At 45.5% G+C, this 25,644-nt stretch overlaps 1 protein-coding gene across 2 annotated transcripts in view; it reads left to right on the plus strand.

Annotated features, from left to right (window-relative positions):
• Window positions 1-25,644, plus strand: part of Slc24a3 (solute carrier family 24 (sodium/potassium/calcium exchanger), member 3) — a 474,392-nt gene that overhangs the window by 429,898 nt on the left and 18,850 nt on the right. For both annotated transcript variants that reach the window (NM_001356497.1, NM_053195.3), the window contains exons 9-15: window positions 669-722; window positions 4,800-4,933; window positions 6,750-6,910; window positions 8,925-9,195; window positions 15,851-16,017; window positions 18,927-19,041; window positions 20,162-20,274. In NM_001356497.1, coding sequence (NP_001343426.1) covers window positions 669-722; window positions 4,800-4,933; window positions 6,750-6,910; window positions 8,925-9,195; window positions 15,851-16,017; window positions 18,927-19,041; window positions 20,162-20,274 — 1,015 coding nt within the window. The remainder of the gene's footprint in view (window positions 1-668; window positions 723-4,799; window positions 4,934-6,749; window positions 6,911-8,924; window positions 9,196-15,850; window positions 16,018-18,926; window positions 19,042-20,161; window positions 20,275-25,644) is intronic.

Genomic DNA, 25,644 nt, shown 5'->3' on the forward strand with positions numbered 1-25,644 from the left:
TGTTTCTGGATGCAGGATCTCACTCCATACTCCAAACTAACCTAGAATTCACTATATAGTGCACTCTTGAGGGTTACAGGCACCAGTGCTGTCCACTATGCCCAGCCCCCTCTCACTCATTCTCACTCTTCCTGATGACACCCTCCAACCCAAGAGGGTTCCTTCCCCCACCCCCTCTCTCTCTCTCTCTCTCCACTACCTGACTCTTCAACTCTCCTTATCTCTGAGTCTCTTTCTTCTTTCTCCCTTTCTCTTTCTGGCAATACACTTCTGTAGCCAAGACCCCTGCCCCCACCACCACTGCTGCCCAGTGCCCCTGTCAGTTCCCCTGGTGTGTTTGTTCTCTGTAAGTCTAGATCTGGGTAACCCCAGTGAGTAATTAAACTCCAGACTATTTACGCAATCACTTGTTTGCTCAAAGGCCTGCCCCTTTCCTTAGAGCTCTTCCTGGTAAGTGAATGACAGACAGGCATCTTCCATTCAGGTGAGGAGAAAAGACCTATGCAACATGAAACGCTTGCATAAACTAGGAATGTGTGTAACAGGTCTGCCGCGCCATCCTGACCGTGGACATCAGATGTCTCCAGCACTGGCTGACACAGCTTGACATGACTGGCTTGACAAGGCTGCTGGGTTTGCCTTCTCTAACTGTACTTCTTCCTGTGCAGGTGGGAATCTCTAGTCCTTGTGCTGATGTACCTCATCTATATCGTCATCATGAAGTAAGTAAAACACATGCAGTGTGTTTGAAATTGTTACAAAGAAACTGAGGGGAAAGTGAGAAGTCAGCACACCATGTAACTAGTTACCTTCCCCTGGGATTACTAATTAGTGATCTCCCACTGAGAACACAGCTGACCCACAGGCTTTCCAAAGCTTCTGAAGAGAAAGCTTAAGTTGGAGCAGCTGTCTTACTCTTCTTTGCTTCAAATGGCAAGCCTATGAATGGAGTCAGTGCCGGTAGGAAGCTTCTCACAGCTTCCTTCCTTGCCTTCCACTTAATTATTTCACCTTCTTAAAAAAATTATTTTGCCGGGCAGTGGTGGCACATGCCTTTAATCCCAGAACTTGGGAGGCAGAGGCAGGCAGATTTCTGAGTTCGAGACCAGCCTGGTTCTACAGAGTGAGTTCCAGGACAGCCAGGACTACACAGAGAAACCCTGTCTCGAAAGAAAGAAAGAAAGAAAGAAAGAAAGAAAGAAAGAAAGAAAGAAAGAAAGAAAGAAAGAAAGAAAGAAAGAAAGAAAGGAAGGAAGGAAGGAAGGAAGGAAGGAAGAAAGAAAGAAAGAAAGAAAGAAAGAAAGAAAGAAAGAAAGAAAGAAAGAAAGAAAGATAGATAGATAGATAGATAGATTTTGGAAGCTCTAAATTTGGGTTCCTAGAGTCAAGAATCCTTTTGTTTCCTTTTGAGAAACTGATCCTTAAGCAATTCCAGCATTGCCACCCAGGGTCCCCTCTGTGCTAGAGCATTTGGGTTCTCAAATTCTAGTAGTGACAGTTGTGAATTTAATGGAGGCTTTGCAAAATGACCTGGTCTTCAAACACAGATAGAATCTAAAGGATAAGGGAATTGAGGAATGTTGTCAGCAAGGTTTCTCTGTAGCCATGACACCCTCTCACCTGGTCACCATAAAGCACACAGCTGCACAGCAGACTTGTGGACAGTAAGGTAACAAGCAAGCCTCTACCCCTGAGTCACACCAAATATAGAAGCTAAGGAGATTGTTTCTGCTGAGGCCTCGGCTTTCCCACCATTCCAGATGTTCAAAACAGCAGGACTCAAATAAAACTGCGAATAACAGCTCTTGCTCTCATGGAATTCTCTGCATAAATTCCATCCTAAGTTCTAAATTGAAGTCTCTGCTCTTTGGGCCGTCTCTCTCTGCAATCAGAGACTCTAATCATTGGGTTTTTATAAAATCTGATTTATAAAATTGCATGCTTCACAATAAAATAGCTTCAGGGTGCAAGCACAAAATTTAAAACATTCAATTAAAAATATAAAACAGAGCCACAGCCATAAAAAGAAAAAAAAAAAACCACACAGCATACATTAGACTCTTCAGCTGCCTCCTGGGATCTAGATAGCTTTAAAATAACTTTAAACATTTTGTCTGAAAATCCAAAAGCCATTTTGGACTTGCCAGATAGGTAGAAACCTTCCAGGCTATGTGACACATGTAACTTTGGCAAAAACTTGCATCTATTCATCCTGGCCACTTCTCTGGGATGAAGTTTGTGGATGCGGTGATCTGGTCTTGTGGGTAAGAGTTAAACACTTCCCATTCAGCCTGAGAAGTAGCTCTCACCCAGCCCCTGAGTAGCCTTGGAAATGTGGCTAAATTACTTAGCCATTTTAAATCTCGGCCTCCTTCTCTGCAAAATAATAATAATACTTCCTGTTTTCAAAGGTTTTTATCAGGGCGGAATGGAATCAGTTAGTTATCAGTATAATACCTGGTTTCAAAAAAGCCATCACTGAACAGAACATTTTTTTTAAGTCTTCATTGTATAGCACTTTTCACCTGTTATTAAAATACCGATAAATTAATAAGATACTGTTATGCTTTAAGAGCAAACCCTTGTGCAAGTTGGTGTCTTCCTGGGGAAAATATTCTCGGAGTTAGGATAGCACAAGCACTGCTTCTTCTGAGACAGGAGGGCTGTAAGTCCAGAGTCCTGGGCTCCAGATTACCATGGGGCTACACAGTAAGACCTTGAAAGAAACAAGCAAAAAGGCACTGATTTTGTCCCTGTCATGAGGAAAGGTATTCATACTGAACCTGGAAAGCTGGGGCATACCTATTGGATGAATGTTGAATACAAGCAAAAGTTGACAGAATAACAAGCCTGTGTGTTTACCTTCAGCCCCCAAACCACCAGCCCAACCTTGCTCCATGCAGATCTGTTTCGCTCCCTCCACGTAATTTGGAAGCCTCAGGCATCATTTCATGGTTCATTCTGGAAGATTTTCGCATGTGTTTCTAAAAGGACTTCTCTTTATCCTAGCCACAATTACTATTGTATCATCTAAAATGAATGCTAATTCAGTATCCCAGTACCCACTCAATATTTCAACTTCCAAAACTGTCAATCTGTCCTACTTTTCAGGGGCTTTGGGGGGAGGTCTTATAAATATCATAAATGTTTTTCAGATGATAATAGAAATGAATGATCTTTAAATTTATACTTGGGAACAGCATGCTTTGTAGTTCTTTCTGCCTATAATTCACTCCTCTGGCCTCCTTTGTGTGTATGTGTGTGTGCATGCATGAGAGAGGGGGGGGAGGGGGAGAGAGAGAGAGAGTATTAGTTCTTGTAATTTATTCTTCAGCAGAATTTACTTGTTAGCCTACAGAGATACCCATAGCTTGGAAATTATTACTGCATTCCAAGTCCATGATGTATCAAAGCCCTTGGTCTCCGTGTGTCCTGTATATCTGCATTTGATTCGAATCAGGCTATACTATGTCATTTATACCATCAGGAGGCACATCTAGGTCACCTTTCCCTCTGTGGTGGAGGGGGCCATTGATGCACAACATCTGGAGCTATTATTTCACAGGTGTTACAAAATAGAGATGATCAGATTCTTTCCCACTTAGGATTCCCAAGAATCTTCCAGGATTCACTGTCTGCTTTTCAGAGCCCACATCTATTACTCTTCACTACTTCCCTCTTCTCCCTTTGCCAAAAAGGAACAGCCATGGCCTCCAAGAGTGTTCAGGACCAGGTCCATGGGAGAGAAGGCTCAAACACAGAACATCCATCCCCACCACACCACGCCCTGTTTCCACCATGTAGCTAGGAAATTCCCATGGTTAATGCCCACACAGTGGCACTGACTATAAAGCCAGGTATAGGAAAACAATGGGAGTAGACTGTGGTGGGGGGTGGGAAATCTCCTATCTAAAAGCAGAAGGAATAGGCAAAAGATGAAGCAGGTGTTAAGTGGGTTCTGGCCCAACCTGAATTCCAGTGTGGGGCTGGAAGTCAAATTGGGTGGAAGTGCAGCTTCGGGAGGTTATACCTTGGCCAATGAGCATTAAGATCTTTGAGTGAGAGAACGTGCAGTAGTAACCCAAGGTGCTCTGTCATTCCTATCCCTGCCTTCACCCTTGGTGTTTTGGGACACTTCAAAGTAAAGGGACCAGAACATTTTCCTGCCAAAAACATCCTAGCACCCTGCAAACACTGCCTTGCTTGAATGCTAGTCTACTAGGGCATGCCAGAAGCACGTCTTCTGTCTCCTCACCCCACCCCACCCCCCCAGCACAGGAGCACAGAATGTTGTCACAAGGCCACAAGCCAACTGGACCTGAAATGAGGGTACACAGTAACAGAGATCCTAGCAACAAAATATCTGACTGCAAGAAGCCAAAGACAGGTAGGTCTAGATAACCAGCCAGCTGTAGTGTGCGGGACCGTGAGGCTCAGGCACAGGGCCTTATAGGTACATCCAGAAAGGAAGAGAGGATGCTGAGGAGTCAGGCAGAGGAGAGCCCGGGTGCTGATTCATTTATATTCATCCTCTCCCTCTCCTCCCTCTCCCTCCCTTCCTCCCTCCCTCCCTCCCTCCCTCTCTCCCTCCCCCCTCCCTCCCTCCCTCCCTCCCTCCTCCCTCCTCCCTCCCTCCCTCCTCCCTTCCTCCCTTCCTCCCTTCCTCCCTTCCTCCCTTCCTCCCTTCCTCCCTTCCTCCCTTCCTCCCTTCCTCCCTCCCTCCCTTCCTCCCTTCCTCCCTTCCTCCTTTCCTCTCTTCCTCCTTTTCTCCCTCTCCCTCTCCCCTTCTGTTTGCTCAGATACAATGCGTGCATACACCAGTGCTTCGAAAGGAGGACGAAAGGTGCCGGGAACATGGTCAACGGATTGGCCAACAATGCAGAAATCGACGACAGCAGCAACTGCGATGCCACTGTGGTGCTACTCAAGAAAGGTAACTAGCAGATCCGGAGTCCAGGGCAGGCACCACAGTGTGAGTCTGTCTAAGGAGCCCTGAGAAGACAGAGGAGAGCCCGCTCTCCTGCCCTGCCTCGTGCGCCACACCGGGATCCACTGAAATGCCTGGGGAATCCATTCTATGAAGGTGTTACGAGAAGATGGGACCAGCGGGGCCAGGAGAGAGGAGCATGGGTTTTGAGATAGTAGATGAAGGCTGTGCAACCATGAGAAGTTACTTAACCCCTCTGAGCCCAATGGAAGGGCATCGTTTTTGTAATGAGGAAGTCAGTTAACTACACAGAGGAGTGTAAGGCAGTGCTTCAGAGTGACCGGCATTGCTGGTTATTATCACACATATCCAAATTCTCTTCCAGACTACATTAGCTCAGGTTCCAAACTACAGAAGGAGCCAGAAAATCACCTTTGTTTTCAAAGTAATTCTATTTTATAGGCTCTTATAAAAACTATCATTATGCTAGAGGAAGAGGCATGGTGCTCTCTGGTAAATAACATTATTTGTGTGAGACATAGAAAAATATCATGTAATTTTGCCATGAATGTGTTTCCTTTTTCACTTAACTTTTTAAAAATTTTTCTCTTTTAACTGTGTCATATGGTCACTTTGCAGGAAAACAACAAAAAATAATCTAAAAGCTGCATGGGTTATTTTCAACCCTATCTCTAACTTTAGATTCTCTCGATAATTCATTGTATTTTGAAATGAGATATTTGATATAGTTTTCTTAAGGACTATATGTATGTTAGATGGAAGACTTTATGTTGTTATTTAGTACCATTCTGTGAGGGGATTTTCTTTAGTTTTTCTCTTCTGAGAACTTTATAACTTGTGGTGGGGCGGGAAGCACCAAAAAAAAAAAAAAAAAAAAAAAAAAAAAGCTGAGTGCTATTAATGCTGGGCCTGGAGAGGTGGCTTGGTGCACAAAGTAACTGCCATAGAGCAGGGAGGGATGGTGGTGGTGGTGGTGGTGGTGATGATGATGATGATGATGGTGATGATGATATAAGAGATCTTTCCCTGGTTTCATGGCAAAAATGGGAGTAAGAACTACAAGTGGCTATAGCCCGGTACTTGTGAGGGATTTGTGTGTAGTGCTGTTCTAAAGAGAGAGGGCTTGGGCCTCGGTGGAATATGTCATATTTTGTAAGGCATGTCTTAAGTCTCCTCCTGAACACTAGTCCTCTGTGTGTGGACAGCTCACACACCTCAGCCACTACTCTGCTCAAAGGATGCATGCACACCATAGCCTCCCCCCGGAACACAAGTCAACTCTGCAGCATGCACCAGTACCCTGGGTTGCCATGCGTGGCATGATGCTTACCAAAGGTTACTGGGGTCTTCCCTGTGACCCAGATCTTAGCGGTGGGAAAACAACTCTTTGAGGCCAAGGAGGAATTCTCTTACCCTTCTCGTGCTTGCCAAATTGATGAGTGGTGTTTGAATAATCCCAAGTCATTTCAGATGAATTATTAAACACGACCCATGACTCAAGTATGACCGCGAATTTTGATCTTCACAACCTTCTATGGATGGATAGAAGGATGGAAAGAAAAGAGGGAGGAAAAGGATGATGGGAAGGGAAAGGGAGAGGGAAAGAAAGAAAAGGAAAGGGAAGTAAGTGAGCGATGGATGGATGGACATACAGATGGATGGATGGACCAATGGACAGATGGATGAACAGATGCAAAGATATGAAGGAGTAAGGTAAGGGAGAAGCAAAAGGAAGAGGAAGGGATGTGTGCCTCTCTCCTGGGCTCCATGCCACCGTACGTTCTCTTTCACGTTTCCCTAGCCAATTTCCACCGCAAAGCGTCCGTGATCATGGTGGATGAGCTGCTGTCTGCCTACCCACACCAGCTTTCTTTCTCTGAGGCTGGCCTTCGAATTATGATCACAAGCCACTTTCCTCCCAAGACCCGCCTCTCCATGGCCAGTCGCATGTTAATCAATGAGGTATCTGGGAAAGCATAGTGGATTATGGGAGGGGATGGGAAGGAGGGAGGGGGGCTAGTGGTGCGGGGAGGGGCTAGTGGTGCGGGGAGGGGGAAAGAAGAGGAGGAGGAGAGGGGAGGGGAGGGAAGGGGAAGGGGGAGGGGGAGGGGGAGGGGGAGGGGAGGGGAAGGGGAAGGGGAAGGGGAAGGGGAAGGGGAAGGGGAAGGGGAAGGGGAAGGGGAAGGGGAAGGGGAAGGGGAAGGGGAAGGGGAAGGGGAAGGGGAGACAAGACTTCCTGATTTAAAAGATGCAGCACCTGAGAGTTTAACATAAGTTTAACATAAGTCTATCCCTCAGCCCTTACCCTGCATCTTTGCCCTCTGAACCATCTGTTCCCCATCCACCCCCCCCCCCACTGCATTTTGAGGGACACAGCTTAGTCCCCTGTACTGACCTTTTTTTGAGACAGGGTCTCACATAGCTCAGGCTGGCCTCAAGCTTTCTACGTAGCCAATGAGTATCTTGGACTTCTGAGTGCTGGGACTGCAAGCCTATGCTACCTTCTCAGTTTGTAGAGTCCCAAGCATCTCATTTTTGCTAGATAAGTACTCTACCAGCTAAGCTGTGTCCCCAGCCCTGACCTGTTTTCTTCCACTTGAATAAATCTCCTCATAAACTTGTATCAAAGTCCTTAAATAAAAGTTACCATAGTTTGAAACAAGCCCGGGCTCTTGCCTTTCCCTGGAGTGGCAGCCTCATTAACACAGTAGTCCAAGCAAGGGCTGTAGCTTTCTTGAATATAGAACAAGGGTTTCCACAGTCTGGAGAAAAAAGAATGTCATGGTACACAGATATCAAAACACTTCACACCCCAGAGGTAGAAATTTTCCCAAAGAGAATTTGAAAAGTTCCAGTGGATCATAGAAGGTTAATGTCCCTTCCCAAAGGGAAATCATCTAAAGCTGTGTTGTGGTTAGTATCATCGTGGCGGTTGCTACACCCCCTTGTTGTCTTTAAATAGTGATTTTGTGAGCGCCCAACTCGCCAGCAAAGCAGACGCCACAACAGGATCCTTCTGCAACACGTTTATTGGGAGAGCATTTACTGCATAGGCAAGAAGACCCCGAGCCCAGAACTGGTGCTGCTTATATAGGCCTAGGAGAGGCGTGTCTCACACCTGGATTGGTTATGCATTCTACCTCATTTGCATGTCTCTCATCTGATTGGTTATTCTCTCTCAGTACCTTGCAGAGCCTCATTATCATGCCCGGGGCCAGGCAGTGACTTGGTGAAAAACTTTACTGCATATGTACACATTGGTTGTTTACCCAGACTTATACGTGGTGGCCAGCGGTAGCCAGCACCACCTTGTAATGGCATATGTAGCTTCCAACACAATTTAAGGGTTTCTACCCCCACTTCAGACCATATTGTTCCCAGATAAAAGGCACAGAAACCTTTGTATTTATAAAAAGCTGTAGAACACTAGAGCTGAGCAGATATCAGCCCTCTATGCTGTTTTATCTTCTTCCATGTAGTGATTCCCCAATGTTCCACCTGGGCCGCTCCCACTCCATCAGGTCAGCCCTCAGGGCCATGTACCCACAATCCAAACTACCTCATGGCCACTTCCTCCTCCTTCCTCTTCATTCTCCTAGTGGTCCCTGCCTGAGAGCCCAAGCCCTCAAACCTTCACTCCTCCTCCCCATCTTCTACTCAGAGCAGGCTGTAGGCATCTTTATTAGCCAATCAGGGAGGGGGGTAGGTTTACACAACAAAAGCTGGTGTCCGTGAGGATCCCCTTGAGAGGAGGAGGGTGCAACCAGATCTTGGGGGCTAGTACTTAGCATTTGAATACATAGCAGCTCCAGACCAGCCCCTGCAAATGTGTTACTGCTTTGAGAAACCCCCTAGCCCTTTGGAGTCTTCTGGACGCTCCTCTTTGTCGGTGCTGGGGAAGACATACCTGGTTGTGTTTTGGCGTGGGTAATTTCCATCCCTCTGACTATACTGACAGATCGCTTTCTATTTTTAGAGACAAAGACTGATAAACAGCAGGGCCTATACCAATGGGGAATCTGAAGTGGCCATCAAAATCCCAATTAAGCACACAGTGGAGAACGGAACAGGGCCCAGCAGTGCCCCAGACAGGGGTGTGAACGGAACCCGGAGGGACGACATAGTTGCTGAGACTGACAATGAGACAGAGAACGAGAATGAAGACAATGAGAATAACGAGAATGATGAAGAGGAGGAGGAGGATGAAGATGATGATGAAGGCCCCTACACGCCGTTCGACCCCCCCTGTAAGACGTCCTTGTTTTGGGATTTGGAAGGGAGATTTCTGAGGATCACAGATAGATGCTCTTCACTTGGCTAGCTTTAGTATTCAATTACAAAAGGGCCTCTCGATAAGCAGAAACACAATTGTATGAAGTGTCTACCGTGGGCAGGGCTCTGCTGTGAAAGGTTTAAAGATGTGGGCACATGGCCAGGAATTGAAATGTGAGCACTTTTACCAAGCGCATTTGGAGGATGAAGGTCCTCCCTTAGCCTCTTAGCCACGCTCCAGGATCTTATGTTCTCAGGTAGATATGCACATGACCCACGGTAACAGGCAGTGTGGTGCCCACAGGCAGAGCCACCTCACTGGGGTTTCTTCTAGGCTGGAAACACCCAGTGCAAGATGGCTCTGGGGGACACCTCCCAGGTTCCTGTGCTCACACTCCCCCACCCTTTCCCTCTGTTCAATACCTGCATCTTTCACATCCTGCTCCTTACACAGCAGCATCCACAGGAGACACAGAGCCATGCAGAAGCTGGTCCTTGGGGCCTTACCTGCTAGGCCTGGCTAGGGATGTTCCCTGATGTGCTGGAAGGGAAGAGGCAAGACATGTAAGAGCTTTCAGGACCTTGGCCTGTATGTTTAATGTTCCCATAACCATGTATCTCACCCCCACCCATTAACAGAACAAGAGGGCCAAGCCCAAAGTATTCTGTGTCCTTGCTAGACCTTCAGAACATTTTGGCTGGTTTCATGAAGACTGCACTGGTCCAATTCACAGTCACGGCTTTTTAAGTCTTGCCTAGTGTGTGCAGTTCCCCTGGGCTGATGGAGCTTGCGTGAGAGCTGCCTGAGCGAGTGCAGGATGATCAACCTGAAAACTCATGTAGTGGCATTTGCCATTGGAGTTCCCAGCCTGTGCTGTTTTTGGATGCAAGGCCTTGCAGAGCTTCTTGTTCTCTATATCTAGGGGGAGGGGCAGGCAACAAGTACAATTCAGACCAGACCTATTCCTGATCCTCCATTCCTTCCCTAAAACAGGAGTCACGATGGGCACTTATCAAATCTAATTAAAGAAATACCCATCCAGATTCCTGTATACCTGCCAAAGTTAAATTACTACTTGTTAGTAGATTACCTCCATAGGAAAAAAAAAATGTGCCCCCCATCTGTGGTTTCACGTTCTGTGGTTTCTGCTCATTCAAGGTTAATTGCGGTCAACCGCAGCCACCATCCACAGTCTGAAAATATTAAATGGGAAATTACAGAAATAGTTCATAGGTTTGAAATCAACCTCCACTCTGAAATCGAGCCCCATTCTCACTTTATCTTGCTCTGCCCCTCCTTCTGTACAGCAATTTGGGATGTATATCCTCAATGCCTGTTTCATAGTCACTAAGACCATCATGTGTATATACACTACACTTGCTTTAATATAACTTTATAGATGCATATAGTTTATGTATGCATTAAATACTTGTGCATTATATATAATATATATACAAACACATATATACATGTATATATATGCATAGCGCATATATCTATATACCTACATATAAGTACACATATTCTTGAGTGAAGAAACCATTACTACTTGCAAACAGAGATTTGTTTGTAGGTAAACACATTTTCATAAACACACATACACACAGGAAGGAAATCCACCAAAATAAAATTGTATTTTGCTAGATGGATTTTTTTTTTCTATTGTGAATGTGTGTTTTTGCTTTCTATGCAATGAGAACAAATGTGAATGGTTAGCTGTAGGTCTGAAATATTGCACAATTACTTTTCCCCTCCAAAGAACTCCAAGACAACTCTTTTGAAAGGACCCTGACACTGCCATCCTGCTGTGCCTCCCTTCGCCAACTTCATAAGTATATGACGGCCACAGAAAGGAATCACGATTCTTATTTCACAACTGTGCCCTAGCCTGGCACAAAATGACTTAGACTGCACCCAACACATATGCTATATGCGCTAAGTGAACAGATAAACGCACCCCCTGGGGGTCTGTTCAGAACAAAATATAGAAAACACCCAGAGGTGCTGCTCACTTGGAGAAGAAACAGCCCACCCCGACCAGAAATAGACATCAACGCTGAAATGCAGTGCACCAGCCTTCTTCACTCCTCAAAGTCGTTTTCAAAGCCCCTTTCTGTGTTGCTTGCTTTGCTCGAGAAATTCAATGTTACCTTGTGTTAGAGTCATACTTTAGACACTACTCTTTGTAGTTCCACCTTGAGGGTTGATGTTACTAAGGAACAAGAATGTAAACTGTGACTGTACAATTTCATGGCGGTGAGACTGGCTTCCTAATCCAGTGCCAAACCGAAGCAGCTGAGACTTGCTGAGGGGGACTTGGCCCTAGCTGGCACAAGCTCACACTGTGCACAGCCTTATTTAATCAATCCCGTCCTCCTGCATTCTCAGAGTCCTGTGTCATGACCTCATTTTCCTTCTCAGTTTTAGACTCTGAGGAATATTAGAGATCCAAGTTGAGGTCATTCTTTTCCAATTCACTTGGTTCTTTGTAACCCTTGATTGGGAGTCTATCTTAAATCATCCCCCCCCTCTCTCTCTCGTGCTCACTCTTGCTATACCCCCTGAGGTAATTCCAGCAAGGGGATTCCCCCCAGAACTCCAGGCAGGTAAAGCCACGATGCCCAACTGAAGGGCTCACATGGAACTCAAAGACCCAGCCTTATTCTGAATCCTGTAACCCTTGAAGGCCATCATTGTGAAATAACCTGTACAGGTGCCATCTTGATGAGCAATCTAGCCAGGCTCTAGGGTCTCATTGCCCCTTCACCATGTTAAGTCCAACGAGATGCGCAGCACCCAATAGAAAAGAACCTCTTTCTTAGTAATATTTTGTCTTTATTAATTAACTATACTTAGATTCTTTTTTTTTTTTTAGAATCGACTTTTTTTTTGGATATTTTCTTTATTTACATTTCAAATGTTTTCCCCTTTCCAGGTCTCCCCTTCAGAAACCCCATATCCCAACCTCCCTTCCCATGCCTCTATGAGGGTGCTCCCCCACCCACCCACTCCCACCTTCCCACCCTGGCATTCCCCTACACTGGGGTATCGAACCCCCTCAGGCCCAAGGGCCACTTCTCCCACTGATGTCCAACAAGGTCATACTCTGCCACATACGCAGCCAGAGCCATGGTCCTTCCATGTGTACTCATTGGTTGGTGGTCCACTCCCTGGGAGTTCCTGGTGTTCTGGCCAGTTGACACTGTAGCTCCCCCATGGGGCTGCAAACCCCCTCAACTCCTTCAGTACCTTCTCCAACTCCTCCATCAGGGACCCTGCACTCAGTCCAGTGGTTGGCTGTGAGCATCTGCCTCTGTCTTTGTCAGGCTCTGGTAGAGCCTTTCAGGAGACAGCTATATCAGGCTCACATCAACAAGCACTTCCTGGCATCCACAATAGGATCCAGGTTTGGTGGTTGTATATGGGATGGATCCCCAGGTGGGGCAGTCTCTGGATGGCCTTTCCTTCAGTCTCTGCCACTTAGATTCTTAAAACTAATTTTTTTTATTTCTGATTATACTTTGAATTGTCATATTATTAATATTTCATTACTAGTATTAATATTTTTAGCATACTTGAGGCAGAAGAATGCTTAAGATGTCTGAAAAAAATGGGTGGATGGGGGGTCAGAGCAGGGGCCAAATCAGGACAGGCTTCATTGGTCATGGTATAGAGGTGTGGAGTTACTCTAAAGATGGGAGACAGCAAGGGAATGTTCTAGTTTTGTTCTTAAAACTCTCTTTGCCAGCAAGAGCAAACAGATCAAGGTCAGGTAGGCATTAATATGGGGGTCCCCTTATGAAACCAGGCCACCTGGCAGGGAATTGGCCATGGAGGAATGCCCTGGGCAAGTGTCAAGTTTGGGCTGGAGGATGAAGGCAAAGAATCAAGAATAACTTACCAGACTTTGACCAGACTTTTACGAAGTTGCCAACAGGTTGCTCCTATCCTAATGTTTACCAATCAGCTGGCTGGAGCCCTTTTGCTCTTCCTGACTATGAATCGTGGTAGACCTGGAGAAGATCTTCGGTGCTAGTCTTTGGCTGCTCTTGTATCTCTGTAGTGCTTTGCAGCAGCGACCAGCAACGCCAGGCAGGTGGAAGCAGTTGCAAGTAGCGCCCTCTAGTGTTGCTGCCTTGTTATGCAGGCCTCAGTATCAGGATTTCTCAGCCCTCAGCAGCTGCCACCATTACAGTTCCCCAGCCTGGGTGTCTGAGACTCGTCGCCCTAAGGGCTTCACAGATTACTGGGACTCTTCTGCAACCGAGGCCTTGAGTTTCTCTTCTCTGGCTCTTTCCAGCTTCCTACCCTTCATCAACCCCAGATCTCATTTTCCCTACCCCCACTATGCCCCATGGTCCCTGTTCTCTCAGATTCTTTAGCTACCTCTTCTTTCGCTGTCCAGAAGCCTCTTGCCCTGCTGACTGCTCCACTACCAATGCCCCTCCCACTAGAGCTCTGTGGTCTCCCACATCCTGTCGTCAGCTCAGCCCACGATATAGGCAAGAAAAGACCCCTTAAGAGAAGCAGTTCGCTGAGCCTAATGTTAAAATACCAGGAGAGGACACATAGGAGGGTATCTTCCAGCCAACTCACTGAGTCATAGCATCTGTTTATACAGCCAGAGGATAATCCCAGCCTACCTCACATGCAAATGGAGGTGGTTGCACCAAACACAGCCCAACTTGCATGCAATTATACGGGATTGTGTTGGTGCCAGTCACAGCAGCCCCTTTGCCTGGGTAGAAATGGCCACATTATCATCTGAAGTTCAGGGAGGTTTATAATAGCAAAACGTCTGTACAAACTATTAAAATAGCCCTATTACGGCGGTCTCTTCAGGAGCTGAAGCAATCGGCTGTGATCACTGTGTAAGTTCTCTCAAGGTGTCTGGTTTGTCGGAATAACTGATAGAGCCTGCTGCCGGCCCTGAGGGCCCAAGGCGGCCAGGGCAGCACAGAGAGTTTGGTAGCTCCGGTGGGCATCGTCTTGCCCCATCTCCTGTCTTTGCTTATGTACAGGAATATGCACCCTAGAAAGACAGTTTACAGTGGGAGCTTCGTGGACACTGAGAGTCATCTTAATAGGTCTTTAACAAGGTTTGAGACCTGCCTGATGCCACCAGGGAGAGGGGAGACCCACATCTGTCTCACTATTACATGGTTCACAAGTAATAAAAATAATGTGTGTTGAGTTGGAGTAACTGTGCTAAGTCTGGTTTCTATCACTGTGATAAAACTGGAATCAAAACCAACTTGGGGCAGAAGGGTTTTTATCTGGCTTCCGTGTCCCAATCAGAATCCATCATTAAGAGAAACCAAAGCAGAAACTCAATCAGGGCAGGAACCTGAAAGCAGAGGAACTGGGGGGGGGGGGGGTGGCATCATTCCTTACTGCGTTGTCCCATGGCTTGTCTAGACTACTTCCCTATACACCTCAGTATCGCCTGTCCCAGGGTGGCACTGCAGGCAGTCCGCTGGACCCTCCCACAGCAATAATCAATCAGAAAAATGCCCCCACAGACTTAGCCTACATTTTCTCAATTGAAAACTATTTTTAGTTCCTTAAAAAAAGTAAAAAGTAAACACCTACCTCATGGCTCAGCAGTTTCCCGCTAGGTCTCCAGCCAAACCAAAGCCATGCTCCCCAGAAGACCCGTACAAGGGCATTGACAGGCGCTCTAATTATTATGATCTACAACTGGCCGCTACCCAATGCTCAGCCCCAGGAGAATGGAGACGCAAAGTCAGCATCTTGCCAGCAATTAAAGGGATAAACTAATGGCACTTTAATCAATCTCAAAGCAAACATCTGGTAAGCGAAAGGAAAGGTCACTATGATTTCATTCCTTTGAAGATGGGGAAGAACAAAAGCTGATCTGTGGTGGTCAGGGTGAAGGCTGACTACAAAGAGGCACAGAGAATGTTCTGGAAGATAAGGATGTTTTGTACCTCAGTTGACATGGATATCACACGTGTGTCTTTCCTATGTATTTCCTTCCACGGGCCAATAAGCAGTTGAAAACTAAAGGATTTGAGTTAATATATTTGTCAAATCTGATGTCATTTGCACGATAGTCAACAATGTGAGCATTTCTGGGTGTTTCTGGCATGAAAGTATTCAGACAACCCGGGACGGTAGAGGCAGGCATCACTGACAGATCGGGCTACCTTGTCCTTTAACCTTTTAAGTATATGAGCGCTCTTTTGTGAACCCTCATCAGCTTATGATGCAATGCTAAGAGCTTCCATTAGGTGGCGCTGCGCCTAGGGGACAATGAAGAAGAGATACAAAATGGTAGCCTTCCCAGCTCCCCACACCTACACGCCAACACACACACACCACTGTGTTGTGAGTGCCTTCCTCATCTTTCCCCACCTGTCTCCTCCAGGCCAGTTATCCATGAAGTGGCTCAGTTATTTACCAGAGCTAACATGCAGGTGGGCTTCTTTTTCCGTTAGGTTTTGTGTATCAGGCTTGGGTGTCGGTAGGAAACCATTTAAGCATTCTATGAAAAGAGATATATGATGAGTCCCAGTTCTGGAGAGAGCAGTGTGAAGGCTGCCGAAGCAAAGAAATAAAGCTAATTTTTCTTTCCCTTTCTTTTTCTGTTCACCTCCTCCTCGAAGCTGGCAAACTGGAAACTGTGAAATGGGCTTTCACCTGGCCACTGAGCTTTGTCTTGTACTTCACTGTCCCCAACTGTAACAAACCCCACTGGGAGAAGTGGTTTATGGTGACATTCGCTTCCTCTACGCTATGGATCGCAGCCTTCTCCTACATGATGGTGTGGATGGTGAGTGTGTGAGGGGCCCTGGGCGGTGCTGGGTCTCTCTAGAGAGAAAGCACACTGAGCCAGAGATGAACAAGAGTTGGAGTCACACCTGATAGAACCACATCAGCCAGTTAGCGCTACAGTCAGTTACAGAACAACCCACACCTTAGCTTGGCGCTTTAAAAATCACAAGCGTTCATTCTGCCCACTCACCCTGAGGGCGACTTGATTTAATTAAGCTTGACTGTGGCCAGCTCTGCAGCTCTGCTCCAGTTCCAGGATTGTAATCCCTTTGGTAATGAGCAGCAGGCAGAGGGGCTAGGGTCGCATCTGCTCTGTGGTGTTGACTCAGCCTCCTTTGGGCTGGTGCTACCCTGAGATGGGTAAGTGGAAACCGGAGGTGTCTCCCAGAGTCTTCACTGGAACCGACCTCCCAGACTGCGGCTTCTTTTCCACGCACTGTGGCCAAGCCCAGCATCTCTAGGTAGGAGAAGAAATTCCCCAGCTCTCATGAAGGGAACAGCAGCAGAGTCACAGGCAAAGGACATGTTGCACCAGGTGACTGCTCAAGGGTCCCTTCCAAGCTAAAATAACAATCCAATGATTAATCCAATGAGGTTACAGGGCCTCAAAAGCGTTCTGCCCCAAAGTCATTTTTGGAAACGCGGACAGTTCATTTATATATTCTTTAGCTGGGGAGCAAACCTAATCCATTAGACTTGGAGCTGGGCAGAAATTAAAAGCCATGACAAATTATGCAAATCCAAATTAACCTCACTTGGGTGTTAGACAGAAGCGCAATATGAACTCAGGAATTTATATTCAACTTAAAGCTCAAAAAGAAAAAAGTACTTCTGTAAGGTTATTTTGGAGGTAATGGGAAAGTTGTAAGGCTGACAGGACAAAGTCACAGCTACCCCTCGCCTCAGCCTCAACCTCATGGGCAAATGCAGTTTTAAAACTGGAAGTATTGGAACCAGGGCCTTCTTGCTCATTGACAATTTTGCAGAGTATCACTCCCAACCCAGGTTTGGGAGACAGGATTGCTGTCCCCGACCCTGAAAGTCTGAAGTCTGGAGAGAACTAACCTGGATTCCATTTCTGATAGTGAGTGACAACCTAAGGAGATGCCAGGGGCCGGGCCAGGGCTTCCTGAGCCCATCAGTTCCCCCCAGAACCCTAGGCTGGACCTTCAGCTTCCTAAAAACGTAAGAGAGCAGTGGGCCAATCCCCGCCGAGCCAGGCCACACTTCTGAGGCACCTAAAACTTGGCTAGGCTTTCGCAGCTTTGTTTTACAAAGACTCTTGAGAACAGCAACAGAGAAATATGTGTTGCAGCATCCTCCTTTCCTCCCTGGAGACAGATGTCAGAAGCCCGAGGCCACCCTGTGCTGAGCACTGAATGAAAATGAATCTTTTCTGGTTTGTATCGGAATGGACTGAACTCGCATGCGTACACACACACACACACCACCAGCCCAGGAGTGTTGTAAGAAGGGTGGACTCCCTGTGACCTGTGGTTTGCATATTCTCAAGATTTTATAGAAAGTATGAATGCCCCTGTGGCACCCTAGGATGACCTAAGAGATCCAGGTGTTGCAAGACCCATTTCCTTAAGCCCACATACAAAGGACAGGTCTCCTTTTCTACCTGCTTGACAATGGGTCCTAACCCTTTCACCACCTCTCTTGCCAGCTCCCTGTTACTCGGTCTTCCTCTCTTGAAATTTGGGGACAACCATGAGGTCATCTGCGTCACTGAGCAGTGTCTCAGTTGATGGTAGCCCATGCTTTGCAACCCATCCCCCGTGTAAACTGAGAGGCTGCCTTGCAGAGGAACCCACCTGTCTGTAACAGAACCCTCCCTGCCACTTACCAGCACCATGAGACTTGGGCAGATACCTCTCTGTTCCTCAGTTTCCTCATCTGAGAAATGGGAATAGCAGAGCATTCAGACTGAATAGTTGTGAGAATTAAGAAAGTTAAAACTGAACATTTAGTCCACTGCCTAAGTACAAAAAGTTGGGGGTGAGGGGGAAGCAGCAATTATGGTGAAGAAGTTGACATTGACAACGAGGGTTACCAAGTGTTCTATTTCTATCACTGTGATAAACACCATGACTAAAATCAACTTGGGGAGGAAAGCATTTATTTCATCTTTTATTTCCAGACCACAGTTTATCTCCAAGGGAAGTCATGTAGAAATTCACAGCAGGACTTGTAGGCTGGAACCATGGAAGAATGCTGCTTATTGCCTTGCTTCCAAGCCTGCATTTAGCTACTTTCCTTATACATCCTGGGCCCACCTACTAGGGATATAGTACCGCCCACAGTGGACAGGACCCTCCTACATTAATTATCAATCAAGAAAATGTCCCCACATGCCAATCTCATGGAGGCAAGTTTCTCAACTGAGATTCCATTTTCCAAGTGTGTCAAGTTGACAAGCAAAATCAGCTATCACCCCAGCTCCCAGCGGGTGAGGATAGAAAGAGCTTGTCATGATCTCCTCGGCAAGACCAGGTGTGAAGCCATCCCCTTTCCAGGACTTGTCAATTCCCATCGCAGATGTGTGAGCATACTGCCCACACTCCTGGATTATTCAAGGCCATCTTGAGTTCAAATATTTTGTTTCAATGTTGTCTTAGCCCTGTGAATCTAGTTTTCCAATGTGCAAGTATCTCCAGAAAGGACCAAACAATAGACTAACCTTCCACTTAAAGTCCAGGTTCTGTCAAAGCATCTGCCTAAGACCTGCAGTCCAGCTCTCTTCCACACAATGTTCAGATGTTCATGCCATCCTGTGTTAAATCCAGAAAAGACACTGCCCCACCCCCACCCCCAAGATGGCCCAAATTAAAGACTTTTCAGCATCTTGATCAGAGGCTTATAGTGTCCCTCGGCTCACTGCCTCTTCCTGCTTCCTCCAAGGTTACCATCATCGGCTACACACTAGGGATCCCTGATGTCATCATGGGGATCACCTTCCTGGCTGCCGGAACCAGCGTGCCAGACTGCATGGCCAGCCTCATTGTAGCCAGACAAGGTGGGATCTCCAAGGATGCTGGGGATAGGGAGGGAGTGAAGGAAGGAATCCCTCCCCAGTGAGGGCTGCATCTAAGGGGGCAGCAGAGCCTGCTTAGGAGAGATGGGGGATGGACATCTCTGTGTCAAGTTGGCCAGAAGAATTCCTGAGGTCAGAGGAATAAGGAAAAGAGGCAGAAAGTATCTCCTTGTAAGGTACAGATGCTTGCCCAGGCACTAATAGACCCTTCAGGTCATATCATATTATCATCCATTAATTTTAAAATAGCAATAAATATAGCAAAAAAAAAAAAAAAGGAAAGAAAAAAAACTAGCTAACCTTGACTGAGTGAAACCCTTTAAGTGAAACACTTAATTCACTCAACAACTCCAAGAGGTAGAGACAATTGTGCTTTCATTTCATGGGTAAGGAAACTGAGGCTTAGAAAAGACAGACACCACTACCACCATCCCATAATTAAGCTCACTCATAATATAGCAACTCCAAAATGACAGTTGTCAGCACATAATAGGTGCTTCCCCATTTCAAAACCAAAAGCTTACCTGACCAGCCAGACACTACATCGTTCCCAGCACTGACTCTCGTTCATGTGCCTGGTGGATGCTGGAAGGCATTTGCTTTTAACAATGGGAGCAACAAAATTTAGCACAGTGACCCATAGGTTCCCCTGGAAATTCTACTTGGTGGCATTATCTTTGTGTTGTTCAATTCTTAAGCAGTGAACTCACCCTAGGACAGATGAAAACAGTGTTCTAGTGTATAAGTTGGGAAGTTTGGAGCCATGTGTATGCTATGGGGTTTCCTCCTGCTGGAAGGGTGGCTCGATCTTCCAGTATTCTTGGAAACAAATGTGGATACTTTTTTTTTGATCACTTACCCTGTCATCCTATCTAAAGTGAAGTTGGGGATCAGTAGAATGTGGGTTATTTAGATGATAATCTGTTATATATATATATATATATATATATATATATATATATATGTTGTATCAGTGATGGGCTAAGAGAAAATCAAGTACACGGTCCTGCAAAACTATTATGGGCTGCCAGACTCAGGAGAGTCCAGTGTGGGCCCCTCCTGCCAAGACCCACTTCCTCACTAATACTCTTTGTCCTTGCAGGGATGGGGGATATGGCTGTGTCCAATTCCATTGGGAGCAACGTCTTTGACATCTTGATTGGGCTCGGTCTTCCCTGGGCTCTGCAGACTCTGGCTGTAGACTACGGATCCTATGTGAGTGTTCTCCTTTATAATGTCTCCCTAAATTCAGGCTATACAGACTGGGTTTCAAGTGGCCTTGGCCAAGGAGCTGTTGTCCCCGGTAAAGGAGATGTGGAAATACTAATGTTGTGGGGGAAGCAGATTCTTCTTGTACATATTTTGCAAAGTTACACATGTCGAGACATGCAAGACTCTAGAGCAGAGGTCAGCAAACTTTCTGTCTCAAACAAGACTTAAGTATAGGCTGGTGTGGAAAGAAAGATGGTCTCTGTCACTAACAGAGCTACTAACTCTGCTGATGTAGCAGAAAAGTAGCCACAGAACTTTTTAGAAACTGAAATTTGAATGCTTATATTTTCGTGCCATGATATATTATGTTTCTTTCTTTTCAACCATTTAAAAATGAAAAATCATCTTAATTCATGAACTATATAGAACCAGTCAGTGTACCAGCATGGGCCACATCTAGTCTATTTGTTTTGTAGTATATCTATAATATATTTAGTATATCTGACTGCATGGGGCGGAGAGAGAGAGAATATGAATATGAATATGGATTCCAAACAGCATTCCTAAATTCTGCAGGTCGGTGAGGAAGATTGCTGTCAGTCAGCTCCTATGATTGACCTAACTGTATTCACAAGCATTTGATGCATAAGCCAGAATACTGGCAGATGCCAGTAAATACATGAGGACCAAACAGAAGGCATGCTTATTTTGAGTGTTTCTTTTCCTCTATATTCCTGAAGAAAAATCTTATATGAGAGATACCGTCAGGTGTCCGTGAACATCTTTAAGTCTGATTGATCTACCAGAATACTGACAAAACCAAGAACAGATTATACTCCCAGCTAAGATATATTACAACAAAGGATATGGAGAATAAAAGCAACAGGCAAATGAAGTACAGCCAGTGTCCAGAGAGCTCTGGTGCAGGCTTCCAGGTTTTTTTCTCTACCAGGAGGCACAGGCCCTACTTTCTTGCTAGCAGTGACCTGCAGGGACATGTACGAGTTGTCTTATGCAGGGAAGTGCCCTGGAATCAGCAGCGTAAGGAGGGCTGGCGAGGCAGGTACATTTCCACCCTGAGAACAACTGGAATGAGTAGACCTCATTGCCCAGATGCCCCTTTATTTCTCGTGAACAAAACACCATCGACCAGAAGCATTCCAAGAACAGGCATTGGCTGAGGCTTCCTGGGAGGCCTGATGTGTTAACACCTGCTACCCAGGTCAAGTTACTCTTCTATTTGTTAGAGTAGTATCTCTGGGTACTATTAATATACTGCAGACAATTCAAAAACCTCACTGGGGTAGCCCCACAATGGCTAATTTCCTACTAAAATTCCATAGCAGGCAATCCCACTCTGATAGCTCCTATGAATATTTCTAAAAGGAATCTCTAGGGGTGTGGCAAATTCCATCATGAGACTCTGCTACCTTTGAGACCTTCTCCAGTGTAGAGAAAGAAAGGTTACAGCAAACAGTGTACAGAGATGGCCAATGTCAGGTCAGTCCCCATCCCTTTGTCCAGATAAATCTTATTTGCCCACCAACTTCAGGAAGGGTCTCATTCATTTGTTTAGCTGTCTGTCTAGGAAGGAGAGAAGAAACTAACAGCCACCACCTGGAACAGGTTTCCTCCCACCTCCCACCTCCCACCCCCACCCCCACCCCATCCCTCCCTGCATCTTTTCTGAGTGACCCAGGGCCTCTCTTAACATCACTCTTGTTGTCAGGCTGGGAGCAGTAATGTTGTCTGTATTGAAACTCACTAAGTCTGGCTTGTCACTTCCTGAAAATGCAAGCAAGGTCTGCAGATGCTGAAGACGCCTCCTGGAGTTTGTCTATGACTGGTTCCCCTGAACCTTTATTTCCTTGCACACTTGCTTTATCTTCTCAGAATGAGCAGTGCATGTGACTTACAGGAGCTCACAGCAGACCCTTCTGCAGCGCAGCGCTGGCAATGCACCAGCCTAGCCATGTGTGACACAGAGGCACTTGGTGGGAGGCTGGTGCAAATAAAGAATTTTTTTCCCAATTTTATTCCATCTGAATTATTTTAAGTTTATACAGCCACATGGATCTTAAAGCTGCCTGTGGGACACTGCAGCTCCAGAGGATGAAATTTAAATTATCCACAGCATAGCCCGGAAAAGACCACTGTTGGCATTTTGGCTTATTTTCTCCTTCTAGTTTGTCTTAGGCAGCTGAGATACACTGTATGGAGATTTCACGTGATGCCCTTTCTTATTTCTTATTAGAGCAAACACATTTTGCTTCAAATCGCATTAGATTCATTCTCAAAGGCGGCCTAGAATTGTAGCATCTGGGTTTCCCAGAAAGTGCTTGGCCATGCCACTGCTCAGGGACAATTCAGACGGCTTTGGGTCTTACGGTCACATTAAGTGAAACCTCAGATGCCTATGTACATAAACTTATAGGGTTTAGAGGTCAGTAAGCATTGCACATAAGTCTGACGATATAGAATAATAATATAGCCTTAATGACATTTCCAACTAAATTGCACTTTAATTTTAAATAACTAGATAATTCATCTTTTTTTTTCAGCACTGGAGAGTAAGCCCAGAGCCTTGTACATACTAGGTAAGGGCTCTACCCTGGCCTACATCTAATTCTTGATATTTTTTAGTCAGTGTCTTACTGTGTAACCCAAGCTAGCTTTGAACCCCAAACCCTCCTGCCTAGGCTTCTTAAGTGCCTAAATCACCAGCCTACACCATCATTCCTGGCTTATCTCTCCTGTTTTAATTAGTCAAATGCCATGCCTGAGGTTTAAAGGCAGCTTCATGCCACCTGAATATATTCACCATAGGAGCCTGTGGGGAGGAATGCTGCCTTTCATGCAGCCAGCTTCCTCAGAGCACAGCCAGGGTGACAGGCACATACTTGAGCCAAGGGGTGGGGGATATTGACCATACCAGAGCCCACATCTAGAGCTTCTTAATTTGCATTGGCTTTCAAACACTCCCCTCCCCTCTCCCTTAGGCCTGGGTAGGCTCATCATTTGGCACTCTTTCCAACTGACACTAGAATTAAGTATTGACCCAGCTTTTGTTGGAGACAGGGTCTCATTATATAGCCCTGGCTGACCTAAAACTCTATGCATAGATCAGGTTGGCATCCAACACATAGAAATCCACTTGTCTCTGCCTCCAAAGTGCTGGGATTTAAAGACATCGGCTCTGCTCCCTGCCCAATGTTTATTTTTCAAAACGATGCATGGATGTGGGACCTCTGCTCCTGTAGTTCAATCTTTACTTAGTCTCTGGCCTCCAGATGACTTCCCCTGCTCTAAACAGAAGTGCTGCAGATAATGTGACTTGACTTCTATAGAAAACAATTAGTGACTCTGTGCTGGTCATTGATCTTCCGTGGCAAGAAAAGCAGTAACGACACGCCTTAGCCCAGCTGGGCCCCCGCTCCATGGACAAACTGCAGCGCATTCACAATGATCCCTGTTGGCTCTGGTTTCTTTCACTCTCCCTCTCCCTCTTGTCAACGTTAGGAAGAAGTCAAAACAAAACAAAAATGGCCTTTATCTGACTCCCAACTGCTCGTGGTCTCCTCTTTGAAGAACTAGAAGTCCAGGCAACCACAAGAAAAGAAATTGTGCTCCAAATAACTCTTAAAATCAGTTTCTTATCTTTCCAGGGAGGACGGTTTGGTTTGATTTGGTTTGGTTTGGTTTTTCAAGACAGGCTTTCTCTGTATAGCCCTTGGGCTGTCCTGGAACTCGCTCTTTAGACCAGGCTAGACTCAAACTCAGAGAGATCTGCCTGCCTCTGCCTCCTGAGTGCTGGGATCAAAGGCTTGCACCAATGGGGTATAGCTCAGTTGATTTGGTGTTTGCCTACTGTGCACTAGGCAGGACTCATTTAAATATCTGCTTATGTTAAAGGTTTTTTAAATAATCATTTTATATTAAACTGGTTAAATGAAACTACTCTATATATGAATGTACATACATATATAAGAAACATTTACACATAGGTAATATACATATTTAGGGCCTTTAATACATTTACCTAAACTTATAAGAGGCATAAGACTTAAAAGATCTTAAATTTAGCTTCAAAAGTAAAAGAGTGAAATATGTAAAAATTTTCACATAACTTTAAAAAATATATCAATTCCTGAATATTTAATATCTACCCTATCCACTGACTCAGTGGACAGATAGGAGCAGCAAACAGAATCCTTTCAGTGTCTGTCAAATCCATTGTATTTATCAGCTTTGCATGACTGTAATATGATATGATATTACTATAATAGCAGAGACAACTAACTTAGAGGAAAAAAAGGTTTCTTTTGGCTTGCAGCACCCTTCAAGGGCATGCCTTCAGTGACCAAAGGACAGTCCATGGGCACACCCCTTAAGGGTCCACACTATCCCCATTAGCACTATCCCATTTGCACACAAACTTTTGGGGAGCACGACTTGAATTCAACCCATAGTATTCTCTATGTTTGGGGGGTTGTTTATGTTTATCTTTTTAATTTTTTAATTAAAATTGCTTTTATGCAATATTTTGATCATGTTTTCATCTCCCCCCACCGTTTTCTCCCAGATACCCACCAAACCTCCCTCATATTCCCTCCCTGCCCCCCACCTCAGAAGAAAACAAAACATCAAAAGAAATAAACAAATATTCAATAAGACGGGAAAAATGCCAAAATTTTGTTTTGTTTTGTTTTGTTTTGTTTCTGGGATAACAGGGTGTGGTCATGGAAGATAGAATCTTTAAAATGGCTCTAGTTTGGCTGGAAAGATGGCTCAGCGGTTAAGAGCACTGACTATTCTTCCGGAGGTCTTAAGTTCAATTTCCAGCAACTACATGGTATCTCACAACTATCTGTGATGGGATCTGATGCCCTCTTCTGGTGTGTCTGAAGAGAGTGACAGTGTACTCACATACATAAAATAAGTAAATAAATCAAAAAAAAAAAAAAAAAAACCCTCTAGTTCATCCCAGAAGTAAAGCAGATCCTTCTACCCACCTTGAAGTCTTCTTGGCCAAACATGGACATCAGGCCTGAAACTGCAACTCAGTCAGGCAAGCAGTGTACCACAGATAACCCCTAGTCATCACCCACCCTCTCTCCCCTTCTGGCATTCCCCCAGCGGTATAGAGAATGGACAATGAGACATTCTCATATCTATTAAGCCATACTTTTTCCAGTTTTCAACACCTAGTGACAGTGACATCATAAAAATAAAACTTGTGACCCAAACACTGGTTTTCCATCTAAAGATGACATAATTGGTTCACTTTAGCCATTATGTTAAACTGTACAACCATGACTGGCCCTGAGGTGAAGATCTCTTCCATTCTTACGTAGAGGAGAAACCACAGCCCAG

Source organism: Mus musculus, chromosome 2 (assembly GCF_000001635.26).
Source record: "Mus musculus strain C57BL/6J chromosome 2, GRCm38.p6 C57BL/6J".
Taxonomy (NCBI): domain Eukaryota; kingdom Metazoa; phylum Chordata; class Mammalia; order Rodentia; family Muridae; genus Mus; species Mus musculus.